At 52.4% G+C, this 17829-nt stretch overlaps 1 protein-coding gene across 5 annotated transcripts in view; it reads left to right on the plus strand.

The window, feature by feature from the left end:
- Nucleotides 1-3005: 3005 nt before the first annotated feature.
- Nucleotides 3006-17829, plus strand: part of LOC108934017 (microtubule-associated protein 4-like) — a 62042-nt gene continuing 47218 nt past the window's right edge. For all 5 annotated transcript variants that reach the window (XM_029253814.1, XM_029253817.1, XM_029253818.1 and 2 more), the window contains exons 1-2: nucleotides 3006-3239; nucleotides 12519-12705. In XM_029253814.1, the coding sequence (XP_029109647.1) occupies nucleotides 12531-12705 (175 nt within the window). In that variant the 5' untranslated portion in view covers nucleotides 3006-3239; nucleotides 12519-12530. The remainder of the gene's footprint in view (nucleotides 3240-12518; nucleotides 12706-17829) is intronic.

The raw sequence follows: 17829 nt of genomic DNA on the forward strand, positions 1-17829 counted from the left end.
GCCCACAACTGTAGTGTCGTCAGCAAACTTGATGATATAATTTGAACGGAACTTTGCAGCACAGGTTCCCCCATAGTGTGTGAGTGACAGAGAGAGAGTGTGTGTGTGTGTTCCACTGATGTATGGAGGAGTGACCCAGTGTAAGTAGTGTATCTAGCAGTGTAAGTCACCGCGGTGAATAAGGTGTGTGGGCTGATAACACTTCATAGAGTTCATTGGAAGTTGCTTTGGGGAAAAGTGTAGATAAAGAAATGTAAATGCAGACATTTGCTCTTCATTGAAACAGTTTCTGTAGATAAAGGTATATATATAATATATATAGATAGATAGATAAAGGTGATGAACTTCAACAAAACAAGGAAAGTTTCATTTTTCAATCATTTATTCAAGAAAAAAATGTAACTAATGGAATATTGCTATGTGGTAAAAGTACAGCCCAGGTCTCAGAAGCTGCTATTGCCCTTTCAGCAGAAATAACTTCTCGTAGCCATTCTGTACAACTGTCTACCAGTCTTTGGCATTGACTTGATGAAATTTTTGACCACTCTCCATTGCAGAATTCCTTTAACTGTGAGATGTTTGAGGGTTCCCTTGCACGTACAGCCCATTTCAAATCCCCCCCACAACATTTCAGTGGAATTCAAATCTGGGCTTTGACCAGGCCATTCCATAACCCTCCATTTCTTCTTTCTCAGGTATTGCTTGCTAGATTTACTGGTATGCTTAGATCATTATCCTGCTGAAGGTCAACTTCTGGTTCAGCTTCAAGTTTTGGGCAGATGGCTTCACATTTTCTTGAAGCACTCTCTGATATGATGCAGAATTCATAGTTCAATCTACAACTGCAAGTCAACCGGGCCTTACACAGCTCGTTAGCCCTGTCAGGCCATCCATTTAGGAGAAGGACACTGCGACACAACACCTACGACCCGGGGACCTCGCTGTCACCGTCCCAGTTGCTCGGCCATGGCGGATGAACACCAGGTATAAAGGGTGGGGCCAGTACTGCGCACACAGCACTCCACCTAAAAACTCCACTGCACAAGTTCGAAATGAAGATAAAATGTCTGCATGTCCAAATTTGTTGAAAAAGGCAAAGAATTCATTGGGGAGTACTTACTTTTTCACATGATTGTAGTTCTGTCCTCAGATTTCTTTTTTCACAAAGTCCAAATTTCCAGCATCAAGGGATAAATGATTGAGACTCACTCAGGCCTTAATGTCATGAAGATAAAGAGCAGAGTGTTTTACAGGGAGGAGCCACAACATAACATCTAATTCGTCCAGTTCTGTCCAGTTCTGTCCAGAGTGCGGGCCAAGTGGTACAAAGGGGCGAATGCGAGGGTGCGACGTCACTCCCGCTCGTTACACTCATCAAAGCGACGTGCTTCATTGGCGCAGGTGGAAAAATCGGCCGCTGGATGGCGCTGCAGCTCAGTGCAGTGAAGGAGGCGTCAGAGGCTTTTTCTCTTCGTTCTTTGCGAAAACTGTGTTGACTGAGATTTGTTTTAATTGATTCTGTTTGTTTTTTGATGTTCCGGAATATGTGCTCCTCAGGGAAATTCTCCTGAAACAAAATCATTAATTATGATGTCACGTCATTGGCCCCGAACTGAGCTCCGACGGAATGGCTGAAAAGCACAAAGCATGAATCTGTAAAGCGACAGATTTAAAAGTCGATAAGTAGTTTGGTAAAAGGAGCACAAGACATTTTGAAAGGAACAAATAAACTGTATGGCGCTGCCACCCCGGTTTGGACTCCCCTGTAACAAGATAAGATAAAATAAGATAAAATACTTTATTGCCATTGTATACAATACATTGTGTGTGTGTGTAACCCTAAGAGAGCAGCAGCAACAACAACAACACACCCCACAGGACTTTGAAACTATCTGGGGGGGCTCAGGACGACTGGTCCCCCGCGGGACTACTGTGTACTGCGTTATGGGTAATTATGTGAAGTTTCCTCATTTCAATCAGACTCCCTGAACTGATAGAGTAAGAAAATATTCACTGGTTGTAAAGTTTATTATCTGACTTTGTCCAGAACCTTGGACAGAGAATCCAAGTACTTCAAGGTTAATAATGAATAACTGATGAGAACAGTCATCCATCCATCCATCCATCCATCCATCCATCCATCCATCCATCCGTTACCAATGACCTGTGGTCCAGTGCAGGGTCGCAGTGGTGTGGAGCCTATTCCTGATGCATAGGCTGTGAGGTGGGGTGTATCCTGGGCGGGACACACACTCAGGGCAATTTCGCATCACCAGTTCTCCTGAAACATGTCCTTGGACTGCGGAAGGAAACCAGAGCACCTAGGCAAACCCAGTCAAGCTGAAACCCACCCCTACGAACCCAGAGCCCAGTAGCTGTGCTGCTCAAGAACAGCAGAATAAAAGAACAAAATGAAATGAGAAAATACAGTGATTGTAACAATAATAATAATAATGAAGCAAAGGAACGACAAGTCCTCAGTCGGGACTTTTTTTTTAAACCGGTTTTCGGTCACAGGAAGGGTCGTCCGTCCAAGTCACGTTTATTCACTCAGCAGATACTTTTCTCCACAGCAACTTACAATGTTGAACTCCTTACAATTATTTACCCATTTAGACAGCTGGGTAATTTTACCGGAGCAATTGAGGGCAAGTACCTCGCCCAAGGCTACTACAGCCAGAGGTGGGGATCGAACCTGTGTCCTTTGGACACAAAGGCAGCAGCTCCTGTGACAGCAGCGCTCGAGGCCCTGCAGGTTGCCTGTTCGAGTCCCTCTGGCAGCTGCTGGACGCAACAACCCTGGAGCCGAGGACCCCGGTTCGGCGAGCGCCGCACCTCACCGCCCGTCGCACCGAGATCCTCCTCCACCGCGCCGCCTGGTGGCCGCGAGCAGCTGCTGTCCAGCGATTGGACAGACGCGGCCCGTAAAAGGAGCCGAAGCAGCTCATTGGCCGCCTCAGCTGTCCGTCAAGCGCACGGGGGCGGGCAGCGCGTGTCCGCCAGCAGGACGAGGCGAGAGGCGTCGCTCGGGAACTCGCAGCGCGTCCCCGAGTCGCGCTCAGCCCACTTTCCGCCCAGCCGCTGGCCTGCTGCGTGAGCGCGCACGCCGGGGTCCGCGTTCTTGTTGTTCTTGCCGTTGTTGTTGTTGTTGTTCTGCGCTCGGCGCGCGCACGGCTCGGGAGGAGCGCGCATCATCGCGCGCGGACGGCGACCTGCGACAGAAATAGACGGAGATCACGGTGAGTTCGCCGAACCCACGCGGACTCACTGGCGCACACGCCACGCGCGAGGACGCCCACGGTCCCACTCCACTCGTCGTCTGTCTCTTTTTCTCCCCCAAAAAACTTTAGTTCTCAACTTATGACATCAACTGGTCCCTTCGCTTCGTCGCGCGCCTCCTCGTCATCAGTCATCCTCACCTGTCTGTCAGCATCCGATCACATCTGTCCCCCTCTGTCCCCGTCCCTGTCCCTGTGCGCGCGCACTAACCGTAACGTGTTTCCTCCTCGGCGTGTCGAACCGAGTCGAGTGTGTGAAATAGATCATACATGATATAATAATATAATTTAATTAACGGCACTGTGCTGTATTGTCAGGTGAAAGGAAGAAGAAGAAGACGGATTCATGATTGTGATTATTATTATTATTATTATTATTGTGTCAGTGATACAATGTAGCCGAGTGTGAGTTCAAGTGTAACCCGTTTGTTTCCCAGCTGCTCTGCGCTGCTTTTTTCTGCGTTTTTTTTCCTGCCGCTACAATGTATACTATTGCGATTCTAACGTGTATTATTATTGTGCGCAGTATTATTTATACGTATATTTTTTTCTGTAATTTGTGTAATAATGCTTGTCCCTCCACCCTGTGATGTTTTCCTTTCTTCTTTAAATCATAACCTGGGCAGCAGCTACTGTACTGTGGTCCCCTGATACCTGGATAATGATTTATAAAACTTACTTCCAAATGTCGAAATAAGTCTTACATCAGGGGTTACACATCATATTGATGATGCACGTATTATTATTATTATTATTATTATTAATAATAATAATAATAATAAGTGGGACAGCAGGCCAGGGATTATGCCTCTGCTAAGAGGACCCTCTCTTAGATCTCTGGGATTCAGAGGGATTACAGTGAAATCCCCCAGCGTGTCGCTCCAGATGAAGGACCAAAGCTGTGCTTGGGGTGGGGGGGGGGAGGGAGTCCTCATGTCTGTTTACCCCCCCAAGCCTCAGTAGTAGACCAGGGTTCAAGGCTGTGGTCCAGCCCTGGGACGTTGGTTCACCCCGTAGGTTCACTCCTTCTGTGAACGTGTGGTGTGAGACGCGGCTGCGGTGAGCTGACGTGGACACGCACTCCGTCCTCGTGACGACGAGATGACGCGGCGCTGTGCTTCCTCATCCTTTGCCCCGTCCGGGTGTCCAGCCAGGGTCCATTTCTCTGCCGTGGCGTCGGGCCCTCCTGTCACACACAATGTGCGTCGCCCCGCCGGACACGGGCTGAGTGTGATGGCAAGCGACGTCGCAGCCCTTCCCCGCTTGTTTTTTTTCTTGTGTTTGTATGAGTGTGTGTGTGTGTGTGTGTGTGTGTGTGTGTGTGTGTTCGCATGCTCTTCCTTGTTTCGCACTTGGCCCTTTTACCTTAAAAGCCATTCGTGACATTTTGCAGCCAGCGGAGACCCAGGTTCATACGAGCAAACGTGTCCAGTGAGGAGGCCCCTTTCCCGGGTTCCCACACCGAGTGCGTGAGCTCGGCTGGTGTGTGTTCAGAGGGATTGTTTATGGAATGATGAGATGAGATGGTGATCAGTGGTGCCAAGTCACATTTCGCTGGAAAGCTCTTTCTGGCAGTTTCTGACCTTCGGACTGTGGCTCAGCAAAAAGCCGAGAGAAATGTGATCGTGGAAGCGGAAGGACAGCCGGAAGGTTGCCGTTTCAAGTTCAACTTGTGTTGCAGTACCCTTGATGAAGATACTTAACCTGAATTCATTCACTCACGTCAGTAATCACTTGTCCCAATGTTGGGTTTCAGTGGTCCGGAGACCGTTTTGGAAAACAGCACGGTGGCACAGCGAGTAGCGCTGTTGTCTGACAGCACTTGGGTGGGGCGAGAGGACGTGGGTTTGATCCCCACTCAGTCTATGTGGAGTTTGCATGTTCTCCCCGTGTCTGCGTGGGTTTCCTCCGGGTGCTCTGGTTTCCTCCCACACTCCAAAGACATGCTGTTCAAGTTCCTCCGTAGTGTGTGAGTGACAGAGAGAGAGTGTGTGTGTTCCACTGATGTATGGATGACTGACCCCGTGTACGTAGTGTATCTAGCAGTGTAAATTACCACGGTGAATAAGGTGTGTGGGCTGATAACTCTACATAGAGTTTGTTGTAAGTCACCTTGGAGAGAAGTGTCTGTTAAATGTAAACAGAGCGTGAGGCTCTTACCCTGAATTGACACAGTTATTTACTGTGCTGGAGAAATGGCTAAAATCAGTAACAGAACTGAGTGCAATAAGTGAAGAAAAGCAGCGGAGAGGCTGTGGGACGAGATGCTGAGAACACTGCGAGAACATGCACGTGGGCCACAGTCCAGATGCCGTGAGGCACCGGCGCCGCCTGCTGTGCCGCTCGTCCGTAAACGCCGCTGCTTTTCCGTAAAAATGGGAAAAGACCCGAAATCCCGCCGAGATAATTCATGGCGTCGCTTTCAGCTGGGATTCCTTTTTCCGCTTTGGAAGCTCAGGACACTTTTTCTACCGCTCTCACTCTCTCTTCCCTCGCAGTTTTCCACGTGGCCCGTTCTTCTTGACCGTGCGCTCGCTCTCTTGCGCTCTCCGACTCGGCACTTCGGGAGCTGCGGGCCGGCGCGACGCTCCGGGTGCGCGGCACCGAAAGGGCATCAGTGGGTGCGAAACGCTGGTGTGGCTGAAGCAGGCCTGGATCCCGCACACACGCGGTCACGTGGACAGCGGCGGTCATCGCTCCGCATCCGCTGCTGTGTGAGTGACTGATGAGCGCACAGGAAGTGATTGTCGGTCAGGAGGGATCCGCTGCTCGCGCGCAAGTCGACTGCCGACCCACTGCAGGTCATCCCCGGTCATGCATGCGCACGCACACACGCAGTCAGCAGTTCGGGAGGGCGCTTCTCACTGTTCTGATCGATCGATCGATCGATCGACTCACCGTGAGCGTATTTAAATGAGCCCCGTCCCCAGCGTCAGCCTCTCTCCGTTTCATGTCTCGTTCTGAAGTGCGCGGCAGGGTCGCGCTTTGGCCGGATGCTCCCGCACGTGTTGGGAACCATTCGACACTCCCCTCGCGTGGGCTGGCTGTTTAAAAATGTTAATATTATATATGGGATATTAAAAAGTGTCGAGAGTCGTGAGTCGGGTCCACGAGATAATTGAACAAATGTAGGCTGATTAACGGTCTGAGAGTGAATGTAAAAGTTGTCCCAAATGCAGGTCCTCAGGAATTGGCGTTCGGTGCGTTTTGGTAACATGGGAGACGCAGCGAGACGTTTGCGATGAATCGGTTTTACAAGCAGGGATCAGCTCTGGTATCACGTGACTGTGGTTTACATAAGAGGCCTTCCTGTGTGACACACGTTTCTCCTTCTTCCCCTTTTGCTCCCGTGGAGAGCTGCAGTGAGAAGCGCATAGACAGACAGACAGACAGACAGACAGACACACACACACACACACACACACACACACACACCACTTGTCCCAAGCAGGGTCACAGCAAACCAGAACCTAGCCTGGCAGCACAGGGCTGAAGGGACACACTCAGGATGGGATGCCAGTCCATCACAAGGCACAGACACAGGCCAAACCCGCTGCGCCACCGCACCCCCCCCCGGCCCCAAGTAGGAGGAATAAAAAGGCAGCTGGACTGAAGGCTTCAGGGAGGAGGGATATTGGGGTCTTTTCTTTTCTTTTCTTTTCTTTTCTTTTCTTTTCTTTTCTTTTCTTGTTGCCACCTCTCACCTGGAAGGGCCTCTTTTAGTTCTTTTCAATTCTTTTTGGTTTTTGGTTAAAAAGTCCAGTTGTCCTGCGCTTCAGCCCTGCCTTGTTTCCGCCTCCGCCCTTCGGCCGGTCTCACCGCACCGGACCGCGGTGCTCTTACACCGCAGGTCTCTCCTGCGCCCTGGTGCCCCAGGATGGTTTCACTCGGATGGTTTCCTGCATTTTTCTCGTGCCTAATTTCCTTTGCACAAACACAGCGTTCATGTAGCACGGCGTGCTTCTCCATCGGAACTCGTCGGTCGCTCGCTCGGTCAGCAGCGCGAACGCATACCGGTGGGGACTGCAGCGTTTACCGTGGCCCCTTTTCCCTTTCTGGGCTCGTGACTAATTGCGAACGTCGGTGAAGAAGCGAGGCCAACGGTCACATGCAGCGATGCGGGTCTGCGGGACGCGCCGACAGACGAGCGAAGGTGAGAAAGTGCCGAGACGTTTGAGTTGCCGCGTCATTTCTCCGCGACTCCAACGGTCCGGGTCGCGCGACAGGCCGGCGTAGGAGGGGTGGGCCGAGCGAGACCGCCAGGCGTGGTCGGGACGGGATGGGGTTCCGGGCAAGTGGACCGCGGTCCTAATCCCCGACAGCACTGGCAGGGTTCCCAGAATTTACTGTCAGTGCTGCAGTCAGCACAATCTCACATCGTCTCCGCGTCGGGGTGGGGTGGGGGGGGGTGCACAGTGCGCAGACAGAGAGAAGAATGTGTCGGGTTGGGGGGGAGGTTGTGTGCTTCCAGCATCAAAAGAGACTGCAGTGAAAGCAATTTACTTTCATTTGTAGCACAGAAGATTATTACATAACTCTGTGTGTGTGTGTGTGTGTGTGTGTGTGTGTGTGTGTGTGTGTGTGTGAGATGGAAATGGCGCGGGTCCCACACTGGCAGAAAACAACGCAATGATCCTCTGAGGAGAGATGCTGTGGGTGTGTGTGTGTGGGTGTGCAACCGGGTGAGAAGAAATGAGAGAAAGCCGTCTGACTGGTTTTCCCACATTGCAATCCCAGAATTCCCCTGCACACATGTGGGTGGTGGGTCGAGACCCCGGGTGCCAGACGGAGGAGATCTTCGCATAGCTGGACCTGGAGTGGGAAATGTTAGGGGGACGGTGGATACCTGGCTACTCCCAGAGTGGGGGGGTTTAAACACCAGGGGAACGAGTGTTTCTCTGCTCTGTGTGTGTGTGTGTGTGTGTGTGTCTTCGTTTTACGGCGACTTCCCTCAACTTCCTGTGTTCACAACACAAGAGTGGTCAGAACCCCCTTGCTGGGGGGGTCACTGCACACAGGTGGAAGGGCACCAGATGAGCAGTGCGTCCACACACACGCCACTGCCCCTGAATACATACATACTGCACTGAAACACACGCACACACACACACTCTCCTTCCCAGCAGGTCCATCTGTGTGCCGCGTGCTCCAGGGAACGGCGGAGAGGCGCGGTGTCACAGGCAGCACCTGGTCCTCGACGGTCATGTCGGCTCGCTGTCCGGCCCTCCGGCGTCCCCCGTCCCCCCGGACTAGAGACACTGGGAGAGTCGTCCCGGCGCTGCGCTGCTTTCCCGTCCGCAGGGAGAGCCCATGCCGTCCGCAGGCATCGTGGGTATTGCGGCTGTGAGCCGCTCCCTCATCATGGCTGTGTGATGGTTGCGAGGGGGAGGCAGGATGTGGGGGTGGGCTGTGAGATGCCTCTTTGCTCGGGGAGAGTCATGCAAGAGCGGCGGTGCACAGGGGAAATTATAATAATAACAATATTAATAATCATAATTTTCAATGGCCATTTCAGGCCGTCAAGGAAGTGGGGGGACAAACGTGTATCGCGTACAGTGTCACTAAATAGAGCGTTACACATATAATATTTTCAGTACTACGTGTGGAAGGTGTCCTGGGGGGGATGAGGAGAATGGGAAACGAAGAGAGAGCAGAAGTGGTGATGATGATAAGCGATCGACGTGCTTCTTGCTGGAGAATGGGAGCCGCACCCAAAGCTCACTCTCACACACACACACACACACACACACACACCCTTTGCCTGCCGGCTGATATTCTCTCCTCCCAGCTGCCAGATTTGACTTGTTCTGTTAGACCGGCTGCTCTGCGCCCGGTCTCACGGCGCTCCACTTTCGGCACGCCGTAGCCCTGAGCCTGGTAGCGAGACGCCGCCGTTCCTGCCTCTCGACGCGAGCGCACGCTCTCTGCTCCTGCACTTTGCACAGCGTTCCCTTGAAGGTTGTTGGTTCAAGTCCCAGGAAGGGCCCTGCTCAGGGAGGTATTTGATGCGACTCATTCTTAACTTTGTGTGCTTGGCTACGTACTTCACCTGCCTACCTTTCAGTGTGTGTGTGTGTGTTCTAACCCCTGTTGAACACCTTGTGTTTCCTGCTGGTCAGCAGTGCAGTCAAGCGGCACAAAGACACATGCGGACGAAAGTGTGTAAATCGCAGAAAGGAAATTGCCGTTGTTTCCCCAGGAAAGTGTCTTTTGTCAAAAGAAACAAAAAAAAATCCAGGGATATTAAAGGTTTGTTGTGTAGATTTGAGGGTGACGTCCTAGGTGTTACCAAGTTGTTATTATTATTATTATTATTATTATTATTATTAGTATTATTATTATTGTCACTACTGACATGTTGTTTGTTACACATGTTGTAACCTAATCACAGCAGTCCTCATACTGTTACACTTCTGTCTCGCAGTGGAGTGGAGTGTGTGAGAGTCTGGGAAACGCCTCTTTAGCTCCCTCCCCTCCCAGGGCTCAGCTCTGTACCATTTCCGGTGTTGTCTCCCGTAAGGTTCCGTGTGGAACGCTGCGTGCATTACATGAGCCGCTGGACAGAGGGTTTTTTAAATTACCCAACAGGTACCGTAGTACACGTTTACTGAGCACAAAGGCAATCAGGGAGAAGTAAGTCTGAAAGAGGTGAGTTCTGAGACCCTTCCCTAGTGCAGAGAGGGATTCAGCAGTTCTGAGTGGCAAGGGGAGGTCAGTCCACCACATTGGAGACAGAACCAAAGGTCTTCGTGCTTTTGATTCTGGATGTCTTGCGTGTGGGACCACAACTCTCCTGAGTGTGTGCCGTTCAGTCTCTCACTTCGCACAGTTACGCACCTCAGAACTCACACTGTTCCGAAAGAGCAAGTCTGCGAATTTGCACTAAGTTCTGCATTGGACCTTTTTCACCGGAAGATCGTGTGATGAGAACCGATTTCACCTTGCTGTGGTTTTCGCTTCAGTCATCGTAGGTGTATGAAGGGGGACGGACGTGGACAAGTTACCGTGGACAAGCTACCTCGATCCTGCCCATTAATAGACTTTCCCACAAAAAGCACCTTCGCTCTTCAGCTGTTGCTAGAAGATTGTTGCTCGAGGTCCAGAGTTCGGAGAGGTGTTGGCACGGCGCCATTTTCACTTGGTCAATGATTTAGCTCAGAGTCCAGCTTTGGTCGCCCACAGGCCGCCTGGGAGCGCGCAGGACGTCCTTTGGGAAAGTCAAAGGTTCGGCGACGCTCGCTGATGCTGGTGGGACTCGGAAGGCAGGGAAAGTGCCTAGAGGCCCACGAGCCCATGTTGGATGAGGTGTGTGTTGTCCCCCCCCCCCCCCCCTTACATTGGGGCATGGCTGGAGGGTGCAAAGTGCTCCAAAGTCCTGGGTACAGAGGAACATGTGTCTTCACACACAGACACACGCACGCACCTGTTTTTCCGTGAGCAGTGAAGAAAGTGAGAAAGTGAGTGTTGCCCGACAGTGTCATTGACTTCTTTGTGCTTCAGAGCTCGCAGGACACCAGTGTGTTCAGGAGGAAGGTGAGTGACCGTCTCCACCGTGTTCTGCTGCGCTTAGTTCCCCGGGGAGGGGCGTCTCATGACACCCTGTCGAACCCTGGACCTTCCTCTTGGATGAGTCACGCACACGCAGCCGGTAGGACCGACGAGAAGGTGCAGGCTTTCGGCTCCTGGGAGGTGAGGTCGTCGGGAGGCCTCCCGGTGTGCACTGTAAACAGAGTAAAGTAGGTTCACAAAGGGCGCGCCAAGGTTGCGGAGCACACAGCCGAAAGGCCACGGCACGGCGTGGTGCCGCTTCCTGTTTGTGCGGCCGATCAGGTGCATGTGCAGCGCAAGGAAAGATCAGCGGAGAATGGTTGCCACGGCAACGCTGTTGACTATCAGAAATGGAAAGTGCCCCCGTTACTCTTACTGTGTGATGTAAAGAAGAGCAACACCCCCCGCCCCCCCCCCCCGTCCGTCGAGTGTCCCCAGACTAAGTAAACGGATGGCAGAGCCGCTGGATCTCCAGCGCAACAGTGGAACAGCTCCAGGGGTAACTGAGGACAGGCTTTCAGCCTCATTTCCAGCCAGGATGAAGGCAGCTGCACCCCCCCCCAGTGCCCCTTTGCTGGCCTGTTCAGGGTTCCTCTGCCCTGTCCTGCCCTTGTGGAGTGTCCAAAACGCCCATGTCCCTGCTGGATGTGGCCCTACAGGCCACCCGTAGCCCCGCCCTCGACCCCCTTCTCGCATCCTGCGCTGCTGCGGAGGCCCCCTGCCAAGCCCACCCCATGGCCAAGCTTTATCTGCTTAATGCGTCCTGATCCGGGGAGCCTGTGGACATGCCGAGAGCAGCAGGGGACTCGGCAGCAGAACCGTGGCCTCCGGACCCTTTCTGGACTCTCTTGCTTTTCATTTTCCGGGGTCTTGACCGGGTAAGAGGGGGCTGCGGTGGTGCAGCGGGTTTGACTGGGTCCTGCTCTCCGGTGGGTCTGTGGTTCGAGTCCCGCTCGGGGTGCCTTGCGACGGACTCGCGTCCCGTCCTGCGTGTGTCCCCTCCCCCTCCAGTCTTATAAGCAGTGATTTCTTGGAAATCCACCTCTGTCCAAACAGAGTCGTTGAGTGGAAGACCTCAAAAATGAAGGTGTGTGTGTTGGGGGAGCTGGAGAAGCTGGCCAGGGAACCCATATTATTAATGAATTAATAATATTGATATTCATATTCCCCCAAAAAGAGGGTGTTTGTGATGCCCTTCGCTCGCCTGCACATGACGACCGTGACCTGGACTACAGCACCTCCTCCCTTGTGGTCCTTTACAGTGTTTCCGCTGCTCCGTCCACTGTGTTCTCACCTGATGAGCATCGCATTCACAATTGTTCGTGAAACGTCTGTTTTCTTACAGCTGTAGCCCCGTTTATGAGTCACGTATCTGTCATTTATAACGATTATAACTGATAGAACGAGGTCATTTTTTCTCTGGTGATTTTAGGTGAAGGGCCTTATTCAAGGGTGCAGCTAGAGGTGGGATTCAAACCCGGGGCCTTTGGGTCCGAAGACAGAGGCAGTTAGTTACTAGTGCGCTACACTGACGCTGGTGCTGGGCTTAGCGTGGCACAGTACGGTAAAGTAGGGTACGGTACCCCTCTCAGAGGGCATGCTCAGTGTGGTGGCTCTACAGACATGTCCTTTGTGGCTCGGGGTTTAAAATGGGAAGTGACGGTGTCTCCTTCTTTTAAACCCCGCCCCCAGGCTTCCGGGACAATGGACCTGAGTTTGAGTAACGCCCTGAAGGACGCCCCGCCCCCCCAGCCTGAAAGCCTGGTGCAAAGGGACTTCATCGCAACGCTGGAAGCTCAGGCCTTCGAAGACAAAGTGGGGGAGACCGTGGGCAAGAGCGAGTACCGCCCCCTGTTGGACGTGGACGGAAGTAGAGCGGGTGAGTGCAGAGACGGCGAGAAACGCAGTAGAGTCGGCGACTCATTGAGCCAGAACACGAAGGGTGGGTCTCGCTCGTTGCAAAGACGCGTTACAGTTCACCTTCCCGATAATCTCATCGACAGCCTGCGGTGGAGGGTTGCGGAGGAGCACAAAGCACCTTCATCTCGCCTGCGCTCCCGGAACGTTCCGCCCGCTGCCCACGCTAAGCTTCCTTTAGCCGCTCGGGAAGTTAATCGGTGCGGCGACATTATTCCCGAAGTCGCACCGGGATTACAGGCGGGAGGCCAGAGCTCAGGGCGGCAGCTGTGAGGGGGGGGTGGCAGCATAGCGGTTAAGGGCACCGTGTGAGAGGGCAGGCACCCTGCTGCAGAGGGTGCCCTCACCAAAAGCATCGAATGTGCTGTGACCCGGTCAGAGGGTCGAGAGAGAGCACGGCGAGTGCTGTCCGCAGCGTCACCGTTGCCCCCCGTTTTCCCCGCTTTCCCACGTTTACTCTCATTCGTGTATTTTCACTGCTCCTGCTGCGACCGGTGTTGGTTCACGTGCGTTCAGCGCAGCTCCTCTCCACTTTCTCGTGCAGGAAGCCCTCCGTGAACCGTGGTGTTTGTAAATAAAGTAACTGTAAGCAGATTAAAGGAGTTTGCGCCAACTGAGCGGAGCTGATTCTGAGCAGAAGGGGCGGAGTTTCTGTTTAGTTCCGCCTTAGTGGGTGTTTGTGAGGCAGGAGGGGCGGGGACTGCCATTGGATCTCTTTTACTGATTGGTTGAGAGGCTCGGGGGCGGGGCTTAAAGACAAAGGGGGTGGGGCTGTGGTCGTGTTTTTGTGGATGTCATAGGTGGTACCAGGAGAGGTCATTAGCACATCTCCGAGTGTGGTACCCTTACGTTTACGTTTAGGCCGTGATGAAGACGTCATGCAGTCTGTGCAGAGGTGTGAGTATGTGTGTCTAAGGCTGAGTTGTAGATATAGACGTGCCCACGTGGTTCAGTAACAGGAGCTCCTTGCTGAGCTCCACAGCTCCTCTTTGCTCTTGTATGAGTGACATGTGACATCTGAGCTCCAGTTCCTGACCTTCGGGCTCCACTTGGGCGGCCGTTTCTCTCTTGGAATCGTGGGAATCGTCATACATCTGGAAGGATCTTTCCTGCCAAGAAGTGGCACCTGGTGGTTGGAGAAGCTCTTGTTGGGCTCCTTCTGAGGTCTCTTGTTAGTCGTGTTGTTTTTCCGGGAGTTTCTTTCGCCTTTCGCTGCCCTTGGGTCGTGCATCTTTCCTGAGAACAACTGGCCTGAAGATGGAGCCGCCGACCCCGTTATTCTGATATCATCATCATCATCATCGCTGTCGGTCCACGTGCTCCGACCGTGAAGGGCATGGAAAACGCGAGCGCCGTCGATGGGCCAGGAAGTGCGACGCGGTCTTTTTGCGGTCCTCCTTTCTCCAGCAGCTGACGAACCCGTTCCATAAATCCAGCTACACCCTCCCCCTTAATGAGCCTTTCTTTATTCAGCTCGGTACAGTACCACACTTTTTACACTGTTGATTTACCCATTTATGCAGCAGGGTATCGTTACTGCGTCACTTCAAGGTTCAGTAGCTGGAGGGGGATTAGAACCAAGAACCTTCACATTGACAGGCCTCAGCACTATGGTGTGTCCGTACCTCTGTGTGAAGGTTCTTGGTGTTAGTGCCTCTTCTACCTTGTTCTGTACCGTACTTTACTGTACTGTACTTCACTGTATCCCATCCCTCTGTGTACCCTGCTAAACTCGCCGCAATTACCACTCCCTCATACTGTTTACCATACTGCATACTGCGTCACAATTTACACCCATTTTACACTCCTGTCATATTCTATCGCCACACTGTGTCACACCCCCCTCCGTGTCAAAACACGCAGTGCGCACACACACACACACACGACAGATAACTGACCACTGGCTCCGTACACATTAGCGTCCTCAGTGTCCCCGTGGTGGACGTTTCTCACAGGCACCAGTGACCTTGGGAAGTGACCCTGCGCGGTGTGTGGGGGTTGGGGGGGGGGGGGCGGTGTTCGGGGCCCTGTTGTCGATACTGTCAATATTATTGTTGTTGCAGAACGGTGGAAGGGTGGCGCAGCAGAGCCCTCCTGGGATTATTTACTCCATACATACAGTATACACCTTTCTGTGTGTGTGTGTGTGTGTGTGTGTGTGTGTGTGTGTGTGTGTGTGTCTCCTCCTCCGCTTATCATTGTCCACTGTCAACATGTAAATACTGTGTGATCACTTTAGTCCAACCCACCCCCCCTTCACCCAGTCATAAAAAGGTGACTTTTATTTGTTGCTTCCTCTTGCTGTACGAAGGTTCTGCTCCTCACTGATGGACCCTTGCAGAGGTGTCAGTCGCGGTGCCCTGTCCCCTGTCCGCTGTCCCATGTCCCCTGTATGCCGTCCCCTGTCCCGCCACTTTGATGGGGGGTGTGGTAGCGGCGAAGTGTCGCCCTCTTTGCCACCGCCTTCTTCCTTCGAGGGAACGTGGGAAAGGGACAGGTTGGGTCGGTGGCTCCGGTAACATTGTGATCTGCTGCGTAGGTGACGACACACCTCTTTCAGCCGCTGATTACCGCGTTTGCTGCATTTGCTCCGGCCAGCGGTTCCACATTCCCAAGGACCAGATCGGCGGCTCGCGTGGCACGCGGACTTCTCCCGTGCACATCGCCCTCCTCCTCGTCTCTCTCGTTCTTCTCCGGTCTCACGCGCGCCGAGACACACTGAAACACACGCGTTGAGACTCGGTGCCGCAGAGCCCTTGTTTGCACGCCGGGGGAATCGGTGTGACAGATTGCTGGGACGTCTGTGTTTTGTCGTGTCGTGCTGTCAAAGTGGCCCCCTGTCGAGACCCTCGTACCCCAGCGGACACGGCGCTCAAGGACTTGGGTGCCCTCTGCTGGCCGAGGTGGCGAATACCGTGGTTCCTGGTTTGCGATTCACACCTTCGCTCGTCGTTTCTGCCCTACAGGTACAGTTACGCTTATTCGTTTGTCACGCTCTTTTCTCCAAGAGAACAACACAAAGACAGACACATGATTCTAGGGTCCATTACATCTGTCTCATATCATGGTAAAAACCAGTGTATATTGCACCAGTATCTGTGAACTGTATATATTCTTTTTTATGAGTAAACAGATAACACACGTACACATTTATTGATAACTCTGTTTGTGTGTGTGTGTGTGTGTGTGTGTGTGTGTGTGTGTGTGTGTGTGTGTTTTCTTCCATGTCAGGCCACTCCCCCCACTCCGCTGTTTGCATTACTGCTTAATTATTGCTTACTTTGAGGAGCCAGCAGTGTGTTTCTGTTTGGCCCAAACACAGTCCCGACACACACACACTCATACACACACACACACACACACACACACACACACAGAGTGCTGCGTTAAACCTGCAAACACTCCAAGCGTGGGAGTTTGGCATGTGACGCTTGAGAAGGCCGGAGCCCACAACCTCCTGGAAACTTTGCTGAAGCCCTGACAGCCCTAGAGTGGAGAGAGCAGAGGTGGTGATGAAGATGATGGTGATGATGGTGATGATGATGTTGATCACTGGAACATTTCAAATAGTGACTCTTTAGTTCCACTGACTTTCTTGTTTTCCTGTGAAAAATGTCTGTGAAGCTCAGCACCGACGTCGTCACTCTATCGATACTGTTTAAATATGGATGTCCTTGTGTGAACCGCAGTCGCTCCACGTTCACCTCGGAACCGTGTCACCATCCCGAGATGCTGAGAAAGCATGCGGCCCGTTTCCGGCATTTTCCGGTGCTTTCCGGCTGCCGTAGAACGGCGAGAAACATGGAGGCGCTCGGGATGTTTGGTCACAGCTGTTTGCCGAAGTCTCTTGAGGTCTCTTGTCCCTCAAAGGCGTCAGGAGCTCGACCCATGAAGGACCCGAGCTGCTCGCTCGTTGTGGACCGAACCGCCGCCCTTCCGGCCGCGCTCCCTGGGAGCCATATGGACGCCCCCACAGGGTCCGGCGATGGAGGGTCACAACTGCCGGGGCCCATTTGATGTTCAGTTTGGGTCGCAGAAGCCACTTCTTCTCTCGGTGTCCTAGCGGCGACTCGAACCCGTGTTACACACCTGCCTGAACCACTTTTGTGTTTATATCAACTTTTATTCCTTCAGCAGACACTGTTCTCCAAAGCGACACACATCTCTCAGAACACAGTATACCGTACGCACATCAAGAGAGGTTTGGATGCAGATGTCTCTGTTCTTGAGTACAGTTCATTGGTCACATACCACAGTATAAACCAGTGTACATTACACCAGTAGTTGCATTTGCAGTTTTTTTTTTTTTTATTTGTCACAATTTTAAACATATAACAGACAAGTACACATTTACTGAGTAGCTTGGAGATGAGGGGAGAAGTGAGTTCGAAGGAGCTGAGTTTTGACACCCTTCTTCAGCTTCGAGAGGGATTCAGCAGTTCTGAGGGACAGAGGGAGCTTGTTCTACCACAGTGGAAGTGAAACCAATAAACCTTTGTGCTTTTGATTGTGGACCTTATGTGTGTAGGACCACCAAGTGGGGTGGAGGAGTGCAGGACCGCAGCGGTGTGGTTGCGGTGTAGATATCGGGGAGCAGATCTGTTGATCTTTCCCATCGGTTCGGAACACAGCTACTTGTGTCAAGTCGACCAGCAAAAAAGAGAGAGAGTCCTGTGTCTCTATGGTAAAACTATTGACACACTTTAGTTTACTCTGTTTCAGCGCAGGGGTGGGGACAGTGCCCTCACTCGTTCCGCGCAAAAGTGTTCTTTTTGCCAGTATGTTGTGTGTGTTTTCAAGCTCTTGACTCTTCCAGCTGGTGCTCCGGCTACATTTACATTTATTTATCTATCAGACACTTTTCTCCAAAGCGACTTCCAATGAGCTCTGATAACCGTAGTGTCATGAGCCCACACACCTTTTTCACCGCGGTCACTTACACTGCTAGATACACTACTTACACTGGGTCACTCATCCATACGCTCACCTTACTAATCCTCACTGTGCCTTTGAGCTCATATGTGGGACGTGATTCATGAGACAGGATGAAGGGAAAAAACAGGAGCTCCATGGTGCTGCTCGTGGA

The sequence above is a fragment of the Scleropages formosus genome, chromosome 7 (genome assembly GCF_900964775.1).
Source record: "Scleropages formosus chromosome 7, fSclFor1.1, whole genome shotgun sequence".
NCBI lineage: Eukaryota > Metazoa > Chordata > Actinopteri > Osteoglossiformes > Osteoglossidae > Scleropages > Scleropages formosus.